This window comes from Pelodiscus sinensis, chromosome 12 (genome assembly GCF_052426305.1).
Source record: "Pelodiscus sinensis isolate ZL-2025 chromosome 12, ASM5242630v1, whole genome shotgun sequence".
Lineage (NCBI taxonomy): Eukaryota > Metazoa > Chordata > Testudines > Trionychidae > Pelodiscus > Pelodiscus sinensis.
Window position 1 is genome coordinate 14,934,337 of NC_143063.1, and position 12,394 is coordinate 14,946,730.

At 44.9% G+C, this 12,394-nt stretch overlaps 1 protein-coding gene across 5 annotated transcripts in view; it reads left to right on the forward strand.

Annotated features, from left to right (window-relative positions):
* Positions 1–12,394, forward strand: part of LOC102461639 (dipeptidase 2) — a 40,241-nt gene that overhangs the window by 17,725 nt on the left and 10,122 nt on the right. For all 5 annotated transcript variants that reach the window (XR_016350496.1, XM_089781448.1, XM_014572551.4 and 2 more), the window contains 4 exons: positions 1,577–1,844; positions 8,330–8,456; positions 9,165–9,294; positions 9,504–9,645. Coding sequence is in view for 4 of the 5 variants with exons in the window: in XM_089781448.1 (XP_089637574.1) it covers positions 1,714–1,844; positions 8,330–8,456; positions 9,165–9,294; positions 9,504–9,645 (530 nt within the window). In the remaining variant the exon portion in view is untranslated. The remainder of the gene's footprint in view (positions 1–1,576; positions 1,845–8,329; positions 8,457–9,164; positions 9,295–9,503; positions 9,646–12,394) is intronic.

Consider the following 12,394-nt stretch of genomic DNA (forward strand, 5'->3'; position numbering starts at 1 on the left):
AACAGAGGGGGGATGAGGGGAGAGGTTAGTGTCTATGAGATAATGATATTAGGGGTGATAATTGGGGAAGCTATCTTTGTAATGGGTAAGATAATTAGCATCTTTGTTAAGGCCCATTCGTAAAGTGTCAAATTTAAGCATGAATGACAGTTTAGAGGCTTCCCTTTGTAGTCTTTTGTTAAAGTCTATTTAAAGCAGGATGCATGTAGTGAGGTAATTGAGACAATGCCCAGTCTGGTTGAAATGGCAAGAAACTGTTTTTTCAGTGTGAAGCTGTCTGATGTCTGTTTTGTGTGCATTGATTTTTTGGCGAAGTGTCTGAGGGTATGTCTACACTACCACCCTAGTTCGAACTAGGGTGGTAATGTAGGCAACCGGAGTTGCAAATGAAACCCGGGATTTGAATTTCCCGGGCTTCATTTGCATAAAGCCACCATTTTTAAATGTCCGCTAGTGCGGACTCCGTGCCACGTGAAACGTGAAACGAGGAGTAACGGTAGTTCGGACTAGACTTCCTAGTCCGAACTACCTAGTCCGTGCTGCGTGTAGCTGCGCGGCACGGAGTCCGCACTAGCGGACATTTAAAAATGGCGGCGCCCGGCTTTATGCAAATGAAGCCCGGGAAATTCAAATCCCGGGCTTCATTTGCAACTCCGGTTGCCTACATTACCACCCTAGTTTGAAGTAGGGTGGTAGTGTAGACATACCCTGAGAAGTTTGTCCAATATATATAGCAGACGGACACTGTTGGCGCATAATGGCATAAATTATATTTCTGGATGAGCAGGAATATGTATTCTTGATCTTGTGACTGAAATGAGTAGGTCCAATGATGGTCCTAAACTAATAAACCATTTTGTTAGTCTTTAAAGTGCTGCATAGTCCTGTCTTTTGTTTCAGCAAGACCAGACTAACATGTCTACATCTCTATTACTGCTCTAAAGAAGGCAGGGAAGAATGCTCACTTTATTTCATAAAAGAATTTCTTGCTAAACTCTTCTGAATGGAAATCAATTGAAAAGAACAAATTAATCATTTCAGATTGTGCTCTGATTACTCAAATTATTTCATAATGGAAGTGTTGCATCCAGATTGAAAATCCACTCCATACAATGGGTTTATTGCTTCAGTTATTGCAGCAGCTTTATTTGTATACAATAAAGAGCCTGCTTTCAAGTGAAATTTGAAATTTGAGACTTGGAATTTTTGTCAACAATGTCATTGAAAGTTTCAAAATTGAGGAAACCAGCCTATTTGTACCTGTAGATCAGTTAATTTCACATTCAAATGGATAACTAGATACATAGCTTTAGTTACACACTTTGAACATGTCATTACTAGTCGATGCAAAATGAGGCCTATTTCCTCCACCTGCAAAATGGGTAAACAAGTTTAACTTCAACTGGCAATAACAATGTTCAGACAGGAGGTATAAATGCAAATATCTACTGCTCAACTTTTGAACAGCCTTCAGAAGTCTTAATCTCTTGCTTAGAAAAAAAGGGAATTGGTTACCAGGACATCATCCACCTCTACTCTCCTTTCTTGCTTTGTTCATTACTTTTGTTTTCTCCAGAACTTTCTTCTCCTGTGCCTGACCAACAACAGAGTTACAGCAGCTCAAACCTTTGCAGACCGGAAATTTGTTTTCTCTTCTTCATAACCAACGTTCCATGGTGGCAACCTTCTTCTCCAGTTAACATCCTTGTGGAAATGAAGAGTGATCCTCTCAAGCTATTCCTTTGGCTCTTGCTGCTCATTGCTGATGGTTTGGTTTTCGGAACTGATAAACCAGAAAGAGAAAGGGCTGTTAAGCTGATGAAGCAAGCCCCTCTAATTGATGGGTATGTAGAATGTCTTGGTTTTCAGTATATCCTGGTAACTTTCATTAACAGTGTTAACATTTCTAACCCAGTTGCTTAAACATAAGGGGGTGCGTCTAGACTGGCAAGATTTTGCGCAAAAGCAGCCACTTTTGTGCAAAAACTTGCCGCCTGTCTACACTGGTTGCGAGAATTTGGCAAGAACACTGACTTGTAATGTACAAAATCAGTGCATCATGCGCAAATACTTTGATGCTCCCGCTCAGGCATAAGCCCTCTTGCTCAAGAATTCTTGTGCAAAAGGGCCAGTGTAGACAGGAATGTTCATTTCTTGCGCAAGAAATCCCGATGGCTAAAATGGCCATCGGAGCTTTCTTGCGCAAGAGAGCGTGTACACTAGCATGGATGTTTTTGTGCAAAAGCAAATCTTTTGCACAAAGGCACATGCCAGTATAGAAGCTCTCTTGCGCAAATACTTTTAACGGAAAAACTTTTCTGTTAAAAGTATTTGCGCAAAATCATGCCAGTCTAGATGCAGCCAAGGAATCCTTATGTACTCAATATACTCAATGTACTTAGATAGAGTGATCAAGCCTAAGTTATGTAGCTAGTAGACTAAGGGTAGGGCTTAGGGGGAAATGCTAAATTATACGTAATATATTTTGTTTAGAGATTAATTATATCAGAGACCTGAAACTGGCCAAAAACCTTTAATTCACCCTGTCACCCTTTACCTCCTGCCATGCTTTATGAAAATTGGCTTATGAATATGCATAACTTGAAGATGCTTTTTACAAAAACCTGTTACGTAACATGACTTTTAAAGGCACAATCTGCTGAATCTACATGTTCTATTTTACGCATGTATAAGAATATGTGAAAAAAGTGTCATTGGGTAGACGTGTCAGTCTGTAACTTTTAAAATGAGTAGTTCTGTGGCACCTTAGTCATGGTGTACACTAGGGAGTTATTTCAAAATAACCCCCCTTAGGTTGAAATAACAAGTGGTGTGTCCACAATACCAAGTTATTTCTTGTCACCGATCACGCACCCCTGCAATGGATGCACTGAAACAAGGACAAGAATGTGAGGATAACCTAGTTGTTTCTGTTCCTGTAGCCCTTCCACTTCCGGGTGCAACACAGATCGGGAACCCACCATGGGAACGCAGATGGGTTGTCGAGGGTGCAGAGTTTCCCAACCCAAGTAGCCCAACTCTGTGGTGTTGAGCAGGGGAGGGGGATGTGTGGCAGGGTCAGGCTAAAGAGCTGTTGCAAAGGTGGGAAGAGGCAGCCCAAAAAAGGTAAAAAACCTATAATTAGAAGCAGAGGGTTTCAGGACAATTAGATGCAGCTGGGAGGGAGCTGGCTCAGGCAGATTGGGGCCAGCTGACTCCTCTGCTAGCTGGCTGAAGGCCTTTAAAAGCCTCAGCAGTTGAAAGCTGGAGGTGGGAGAGTGAGAGGATGGAAGAGAGGTAAAGGAGAGACAAAAAAAAAGTTAGAGAGCAATTCATGCCAACATTAGAACAGAAACAGCCAGGGAGGGAGTCCCAGGAGGTGTGACCGAGCTCCCTACCACAGAGACCTGCTGAAAACCCCAATCTCTGGGGTTGGCAGCGAGAGGCTGGCCCCAGTGGTGTCCTGGGTGAGAGGGGCCCTTTCTACAACATATATAGTGACAGGGAAGGTTAAAAGGCTTGTTAAAGGGGAAAGAGGCAGCCATTACAAGAGGAACAGCAATGGCCTTAGCTAATTAGGGGCAGCTGAGACAGGGTGGCTACAAATTAATTAAGAGCCAGGTGAGCTGAAGCAGGCTGCCACAGGGCCTCTTTAAAAGCTTTCTCTAGGGGGCAAGACTGGGGGAGAGAGTGTGAATGTGGAGAGTAACAAGCAACCAGGTGATAAGGAGATGAAGAGGAGTGGATCAGGAGGAACCACCAGCCCTGCTAAAGGCTACACGGGGAGGTGAGGTGCTTGAGCAGGGAGTGTTGAAAGGCTCCCTATACCCAAGGGGCTAGAGGAGGACTTACTACTCAGTGCTGATTGGCCCAGGACTTTAGCCCAACCCTCCATTGTTTATGCTGAGGGACAGAAGGTCCAGTGCTAAAACTGTGCTAGTGAGTCTCATGCTGTGGTCCTAAATCTGTGGGGGTATGTCTACACTACCCTCCTAGTTCGAACTAGGAGGGTAATGTAGGCATACCGCACTTGCTAATGAAGCCCGGGATTTCAATTTCCCGGGCTTCATTAGCATAAGCGGGGAGCCGCCATTTTTAAATCCCCGCTGCTTCGAACCCCGTGCCTATTCCGAACTACCGGTACACCTCGTTTCACGAGGAGTAATGGTAGTTCGGAATAGGACCCTAGTCCGAACTACCTAGTTCGAGCCCCGTGTAGCCGCGCTACATGGGGTTCGAAGCAGCGGGGATTTAAAAATGGCGGCTCCCTGCTTATGCTAATGAAGCCCGGGAAATTCAAATCCCGGGCTTCATTAGCAAGTGCGGTATGCCTACATTACCCCGCTAGTTCGAACTAGCGGGGTAGTGTAGACATACCCTGGGATAGTGGACAGAACAGGTCAGGGACCCAGGAGTAGGACTGACCTACCACTATATATATATATATATATATATATACACACACACACATATATGATGGTAAAAGCTTTTGTAGGCAAAACCCACATTTACAGGTGAGATGCTGTTGGTCAGCAACCTTTTCAAACCAAGGTGCCAGACTACATTAAAATTCAGAACAAGTGGTCAAGAAAAAGCTGTATAAGAATGTCTAAAAATATACAAATTAATATATTGATAATTGACATAATGATTCATCTAATATACAAAGGAGAATGTTTGTAAGTTTGTGCACTAATAACTTGGACACTATAAGAGCTACTGCAACCAAACTTTGCATAGGATAACCTTTCATCCAGGAGAAGGTTTTAAGGTACTTTTGGACCCGATCGGGCCCAAGCTCAAGCTGTAAAAATTAAAAAGTAACCCACTGTGCTGCATGGGCATTCCCACCCACCTTAGGTCCCGTGCCCGCCGCCTGTAGCCCCCAGCGCTGTCCGGGACTCACCCTCTCCCGCCTGCGAGGTTACATAAGCGACCCTCTTTCCCTCTCCCCTCCCCATGCCAGCATGCAGTGCCCTGACCCCCACGTGCACAACAGTTCAGGCACCCCTGCTGCACCTGCAGCCCCAGGAGTAAGCTGGGGCGCCCCTCCTGTGTGTGTAACCTCCCTCCCCCCCGGGGATGACGCGGACCTATATTTTAATCCCTATAGAAATCAGTGCAACTTTTCTCCCATTCCAAAAAAGAGAATGGACTACTGTTTTTCTACATTTTGTTCTTCCAGTTTCCCGAGCAACGCAGGTAACAGCAACTAGTAATAGCATAAATGAAACATTGTACTCACAGACTTTATTTAATGGGACTTCTGCTGCTGCATCTTTTTGCACATTTCTTTGACGTTTACATCCTAACTGGTCAAATCGAGGTTCATGCACACTTTCAGGTTGTCTTCTGTCAGTCTTGTGGCAGCTGGCTGGAGAAGTGGGAGTGCAGGAGTCTGGGGATGTGGGGATGTGAAGGTATGAGGGGCTCATGGCAGGGGGTTTAGGTGTACGATGGGCTCAGGGCTGCCGTGTGGGAGTATTATGACACTGTGACCATATGGGGGCTGAGCCCCAATTGGGGGCTTGTTGGCCAGGCTTCATTTTAAAATAAAGTAAAATATTATGCCCAACACAAAAGGTTTCGCCGTTGTCTTTATGTATGGTGGAGTGGGGAACCTTTTTTGGGTCACAGGCCATTGACCCACAGAAAAATCAGTCAGGGACCACACAAGTGAGAAGCCAAAAAACAACTCCAAATACCCCCAACCCTCGCTCCCAACTGAGACACCTCACTCCCCTGGTGCTCCAGCCCCATGGGAGGGGGAGGGGCAGGGAAGACTAAGGTTCAAGGTCTCAGGCCAGATTAACTCTTGTGGGGTTCAAGGGTTAGTGGATTTTGTGGAGCCTCCCTAGGCTCCGGAATGGGGCTAAAAATGAGGCATCCAGTGTGCAGGACATAGCAGCCAGTGAGTGGACTAGGGATGGGGGTGCTGGATCTGGGTGAGAAGTAAGGTGCAGGAGCAGGCTGTGGGCAGGTGTCTGGCCAGGGGGGAAGGTGCAGGAGCAGGCTGTGTGCAGGTGTCTGGCCAGGGGGGAAGGTGCAGGAGCAGGCTGTGGGCAGGTGTCTGGCCAGGGGGGAAGGTGCAGGAGCAGGCTGTGGGCAGGTGTCTGGCCAGGGTAGGAGCGGGGTTGTGGTGCAGGGTCTGGGCAGCACTTACTTTTTTTCCCTGATGTCTGTAACAGTGCTTATTCATTGTAACAGTCACTCCCACGTGGCAACCAGCTGCTGCTCCGTGCAGGTCACGGAATAAGTTAGCAGCCACGGGCCGAGTGTGGAATGGAGGGCGTGCCTTTCCAGAAGCGCAGGGAGTCCAGCTGGGTAGATCTGGGCAGGATGGCTAGGATCCAGCCTGCAGGTACCAGGAAGAAGGTGCCCAGGCCAATAACAGACTCCAGTGGCCCCATGGGGTTCTCTGCTGGGTGTGAGAGCATGGCACATGCAGGCGGCCTGAGGCAGGAGCGGAGCAGTGCGCAGAGCAGCGGGAGCATGGCCATGGCAGGAGGAAGTCCTTCACGGCCACGATGGCTGCTGGGTCTGGTTTTGCGCTCTCAGGCTTCCTGTCCCAGGCATGGCTTCCCGCTACTCTATTGGTCAGATTCTGGGCAATGGAGCAGGGGGAAAAGCCTGCAGGCAGTATGCCTGTGGCTGCTTTGTTCCTCCAGCCGGGAAAGGGGGAAGGGAAGCGCGCATGCACAGGGCCGTTTGTAGTTCTGGCTTTTCCCCAGTCGCGCAATGAGGCTCAGGGATTTCTCCACCCACCAGCCCTGCAGCAAGCAAGCGCTGGCTCCAATCTTGAGAAGGGCATTAGGCTGTAGCGCCAAGCATGGGCTCCTTGTTCCGGAGAAGGGGAGTGAGGGGAGACTGAGCTCAAGCCATGAACCATATTTAGCTCCTAAGTGAGCCAAAGAGAGCTCTGAAGTGAATGCCAACCCCTGCTCCAAGGTGCCACAAGTCTACTATGTGTGTGTGAAATTAGATATATGAAATGTGAATCTGGTTTCAATTCTAAATATGCAAATGAGGGCCATTAGTGATACTTTAGGAACTTACAACTCAGTACTCAAACCAACAACTTGTGAATAGTTTGGTTTGTCTTGTAAGACAGATTTATTGGAGATTTTGGTACTCTTTGGAGTCTGTGTTCCTGGGTGCTGAGCCCTTATAGTTGAGCCCTTTCAGAGCTAAGCTGGTTCCATGTCTGTGTTGCTCTGCTATGGGGCAGTATCCCCAACTCTGTGCCTGGGCTGGGGGAGACCAGAGCTTCTGGTCCAGCAGGACAGGGTGGTGGGGAGCCCCAGAGAGTGGGAAGGTGGGCATCGGTGTTTTGATCCGCACACCAGGCACAAACCCAAGAGGATTTCTGTGACCCAGCCCATCACACACCCCTCCCATATACCATACCAAGGGCCAACCAGTTCTGATTTCAAACTGGGCTCTGAAGGCAGAGGCCTGGCCACTCTTACATGTCAGTGGATCTTAGAAATTGAGGAGAAGGCAGAAACACATGTTGAAGACCAGAGCTATAAGCAACACCTGTGGCATAGCATTTCTGTCTCGTGTCAGCCTGAAGACATTTTCAATATGAATTCAGAGGCTAATTATAAACTTCTTTGGACCAAGTTGTATTAGCCTTGAGGGGGCAGTCCGGTGTTTATCTACTTTCACATTATGCAATTCTACCGTCTCCTTTTAAAAGTACCCTTCTTCAGCTGTAACTTCACTTCCTTTTGCCTATGTTTGGTAAGCAGGCAGCATGACATGACAGGATGCTCAGGCAGCTCAAGGAATGATGTAACATAAAGGAAAGGGGTCACTCAAATACTATTGCTCAGTAACTCAAGTAAAATTCTAAAATCAAACTTAATCAAAATAAAAAATCTAAGACCAAGCTAGTATGGCTGCTATTTGCAGTTCCAACATGTGAACAGAAAGAGTAGAGATGAGAATAGAGCTAGAAGAATTGGGTAAAAAGAGGAGTTTAGGAGAGAGACTTCAGCATCAAGGAGTAAAAGGGGGAAATCCGTCAGGACAGCAGAACAAAAGATCTGTGAGGAATGAAATTTTTACAGAGAGTGAGGCTCTGAAGCAAACCTCACTGTGAGGCCACGCTTATAGTGGTTTGAGAAAAGTGGGTGCTTAAAGTGTATCTCTCAGCCAGCCAACTTGATTAATTTTTTTGCTGGGTTTGCAACCTCTCTGCCCCCTAGAAAACTGTGGCAAGGATGTTGACAGTTAACGTTCAAGGGGAACGTAAAAATAGCTGAATAAACATTTTGTAAAGGAAAGGTCAAATTTTGTATCATTAATGCTATTTATTTTTTAGGCACAATGACCTTCCCTTACGACTGAGGATATTGTACAAAAACAGACTAAGTAAAATCAACTTAAAAACCCTCAACACCACAGTCACAAACATCCAGAAACTTCAGAATGGCCACGTTGGAGCTCAGGTACGTAGTGTTGGTGCTATGACCTGGATCTCTGAGGCTATGTCTGCGCTACCAGGTTATTTCATAATAACTCCTGAAATAACTATTTCAAAATAAGCTTATTCCTCTTCACAAGCGGGAGTTATTATTTTAAAATAAGGCTTGGTAGTGTGAAGGCTCACCTTGTTATTTCAAAATAAGTGGAGCTGTTTCAAAATAATTCCCTAGTGTAGGCATGCCCTTAGAGAGAGTATTTATACTTCTTGTTCTACAAATGGAGTGGAGCAAAATCCAGATCCATGTCCAGGTTTTGGGTAAGCCATAGTTTAGAAGAGATGGTTCAGATCTGGGATTTTGATTCAGCCCATAATAAAAAGAAGGGAAAACTGCATAGCTACAGAAACTTTAATATAATTTGATTCACTACACTTCAGATGTCTTTGTAGAATTCAGCTCCACTCATCCAAAGTGTTATGTATTTTTTTTACAGCAACTGAATTAAAAAGTTGTCTTCTCCTCCTGTCCTTGAAAGATTGTGTCAGTGACTGAGGGTGCCTTTTATCAGTGTGTTCCTAGTCAGATTAGATGTTCCTTTGAGATATCCTAGTGATGAAAAATTCCCAACAAATTGACAAGGAAGAAGTGATTTTTTTAGGGTTCTCATCTTTTTGCTGATAATGATGTTCATGAACTTGTTGTTTGGCCTATCTATCAATGTCTCTTTTCCAGTTTTGGTCAGTGTATGTTCTGTGTAATGCTCAGAACAAGGATGCTGTGCGTCTGACCCTAGAGCAGATCGATGTTGTCAAGAGGATGTGTCAAAGATATCAAGAATTTGAATTTGTTACTACTTCTCAAGGTGAAACTTTTTATTATGAAAATGTTTCTTTAATAAGATTGAAGGAGAGAATATATGTGAGATGAAGTACTTGACATATCACACATTCAAAATAATTAAAAATGTGAGCATTGGCATTTATGGTTGTGGAATGATTGCTGCTCAATGCAGATAGCTCAAAGTCTTTGGCTTCAATTTACTGTGGCATTTATCTTCCTTTTACACTCCAGGTATTGCTGATAGTAAAAAGATAGCCTGCTTGATTGGAATAGAAGGTGGCCATTCCATTGACAGCAGTCTCGCAACACTAAGGATCTATTATGACCTGGGTGTTCGGTACATGTCTTTAACACACACCTGCAATACTCCATGGTAACTGATGTGTACTTGTTTACGTAACTCTTTTCCAGAGCAAAGGGATGACAGCTTTAAATGGGTCAAAGTTGGTTTGAAAAAATGTGGGGATACTGCTATGTGTGACTAGTGGTGGAGGAGTGGCTGGGTCCTTTAGACAGGTCAGCTTGTTACATGGGGGATTAATGAAGGAGAATCTCTCTGCTACTTGACATCTCAGTGACACACCTATGGCCTCTCCCTGCTGACCAACCACACCCTCCTCTACATACCCAGCAAAGGAAGGATCCCAAACTCCCTGTAAGACACTGATTGATCCACCTCCTTGAAGACTTTGCTGTCATGCTTCCCTCTGCCACACTAGTGGTGATGAGCAATGCTTTTTCATCCCATAGACTCATAGAATACTAGAACTGGAAGGGACCTGGAAAGGTCATTAAGTCTGGTCCCCGGCCCTCACGGCAGGACTAAGCACCATCTAGATCATCCCTGACAGATGTCTATCTAACCTGCTCTTGAACATCTCCAATAATAAAGATTCCGCAACCTCCATGGGCAATTTACTCCAATGTTTAATTATCCTGACAGGAAGATTTTCCTGATGTCCAACCTAAACTTTCTTTGCTACAATTTAAGTCCATTGCTTCATGTCCTATCATCAAAACTTAAAGAGAATAATTTTTCTCCCTCCTCCTTATAACAACTTTTTAGGTACTTGAAAGCTAATATTATGTCCCCTCTCAGTCATAAGAAGGGTCATATTGGGTCAGACTAAAGGTCCATTGAGTCCAGTATCGTGTCTTCCAACATTGGCCAATGCCAGATGCTCCAGAGGGTGTGAACAGAACAGGAAATTATCAAGTGATCCCTCTGTTGTCACCCATTTCCAGCCTCTGACAAACACCCCTACCCCTACCCAACCTGGCTAATAGCCACTGATGGACCTAATCTCCATGAATTTATCTAGCTCAGTCTTCTCTTTTCCAAACTATACAAACCCAAGTCTTCCCTCATAGGTCATGTTTTCTAGACCTTTAATCATTTTTATTGCTCTTCTCTGGACCTTCTCCAGTTTCTCCACCTCTTTCTTGAACTGTGGTGTCCAGAACTGGACAAAATACTCCAACTGAGGCCTAATAGGTACAGAGTAGAGTGGAAGAGCAACTTCTCATGTCTTGCTCACAACACTCCTGCTAATGCATCCCAGAATCATATCTACTTTTTTTTGCAACAGCGTCACACTGTTGACTCATATTTAGCTTGTGGTTCACTATGATCCCTTTCTGCAGTACTCCTTCCTAGACAGTAGCTTCCCATATTGTATGTGTTAAACTGATTATTCCTCCCTAAATGTGATACTTTGCACTTGTCCTTATTGAATTTCATCCTGTTTACCTTAGACAATTTCTCCAGTTTGTGCAGATCATTTTGAATTATGACCCTATCATTCAAATTACTTGTAACCCCTCCGGGCTGGATTCATCCTCAAACTTTATAAGCATCCTCGCTATGCCATTATCTAAATTACAGTTAGTTATACATCAGCCTTTAAGTCTTTCAGAGAGCCCTTCCTCACAGGGGTGCCCATTATGGGGGGCTAGAGAGGCTGTATTCCCCCCTGAAATTTGACCCCCTGAATTTCATACTTGAGGTCTGCTTAAAGCACATTCCCTAGCCACAGACACAACTCTTAATGCAATACTCCAGATGTGGCCTCACCAAAGCCAAATAAAGGGGAATAATAACTTCTCTAGATCTGCTGGCAATGCTCCTCCTAATGCAACCTAATAATCCATTCGCCTTCTTGGCTACAAGGGCAATTGTTGACTCCTATCCAGGTTCTCATCCACTGTAATCCCCAGGTCCTTTTCTGCTGAACTTGTACTTAGCCATTTGGTCCCCAGCCTGTAACAATGTTTGGGATTCTTCCATCCCAAGTGCAGGTCTCTACACTTGTCCTCGTTGAACCTCATCAGATTTCCTTTGGCCCAATCCTCTAATCTGTCTAGGTCACTTTGGACCCTATCCCTGTCCTCCAGCATATCTACCTCTCTCCCAAGCTTAATGTCATCTGCAAATTTGCTGAGGGTGCAATCCATCCCCTCATCCAGGTAATTAATAAAGATGTTGAACAAAACTGGCTCCAGAGCTGATCTTTGGGACACTCCTCTAGAAACTGACCACCAACCTAACATCGAGCCGTTAATCACCACCAGTTGGCCCCGACAGTCTAGCCAGATTTTTATCCATCTTACAATCCATTTATCCAATCCATATTCCCTTAACTTGCTGGCAAGAATATTGTGGGAGACGGTATCAAAAGCTTTGCTAAGGTCAAGGTATATCACATCCACTGACTTTCCCATATCCAAAGAGACAGTTACCTCATCATAGAAGCTGGTCAGATTGGTCAGGCATGACTTGCCCTTGGTGAATCCATGTTGACTATTCCTGATCACTTTCCCCTCTTCCAAGTGCTTCAAATTGGATTCCTTGAGAATCCCCTCCATTATTTTTCTGGGGACTGATTTAAGACTAAATGGTCTGTAGTTCCCTGGATCGTCCTTTTTCCACTACATTTGCCTTTTTCTAATCATCTGGGATCTGTCCCAATCTCCACGAATTTTCAAAGATAATGGCCAAAGGCTCTATAAAGACATTTGCCAACTCCCTCAGTACCCTCAGATGCATTAAATCTGGACCCATGGATTTGTGTATGTCTAGCTTTTCTAAATAGTTCTTACCCTGTTCTTTCTCCACCAAGGGC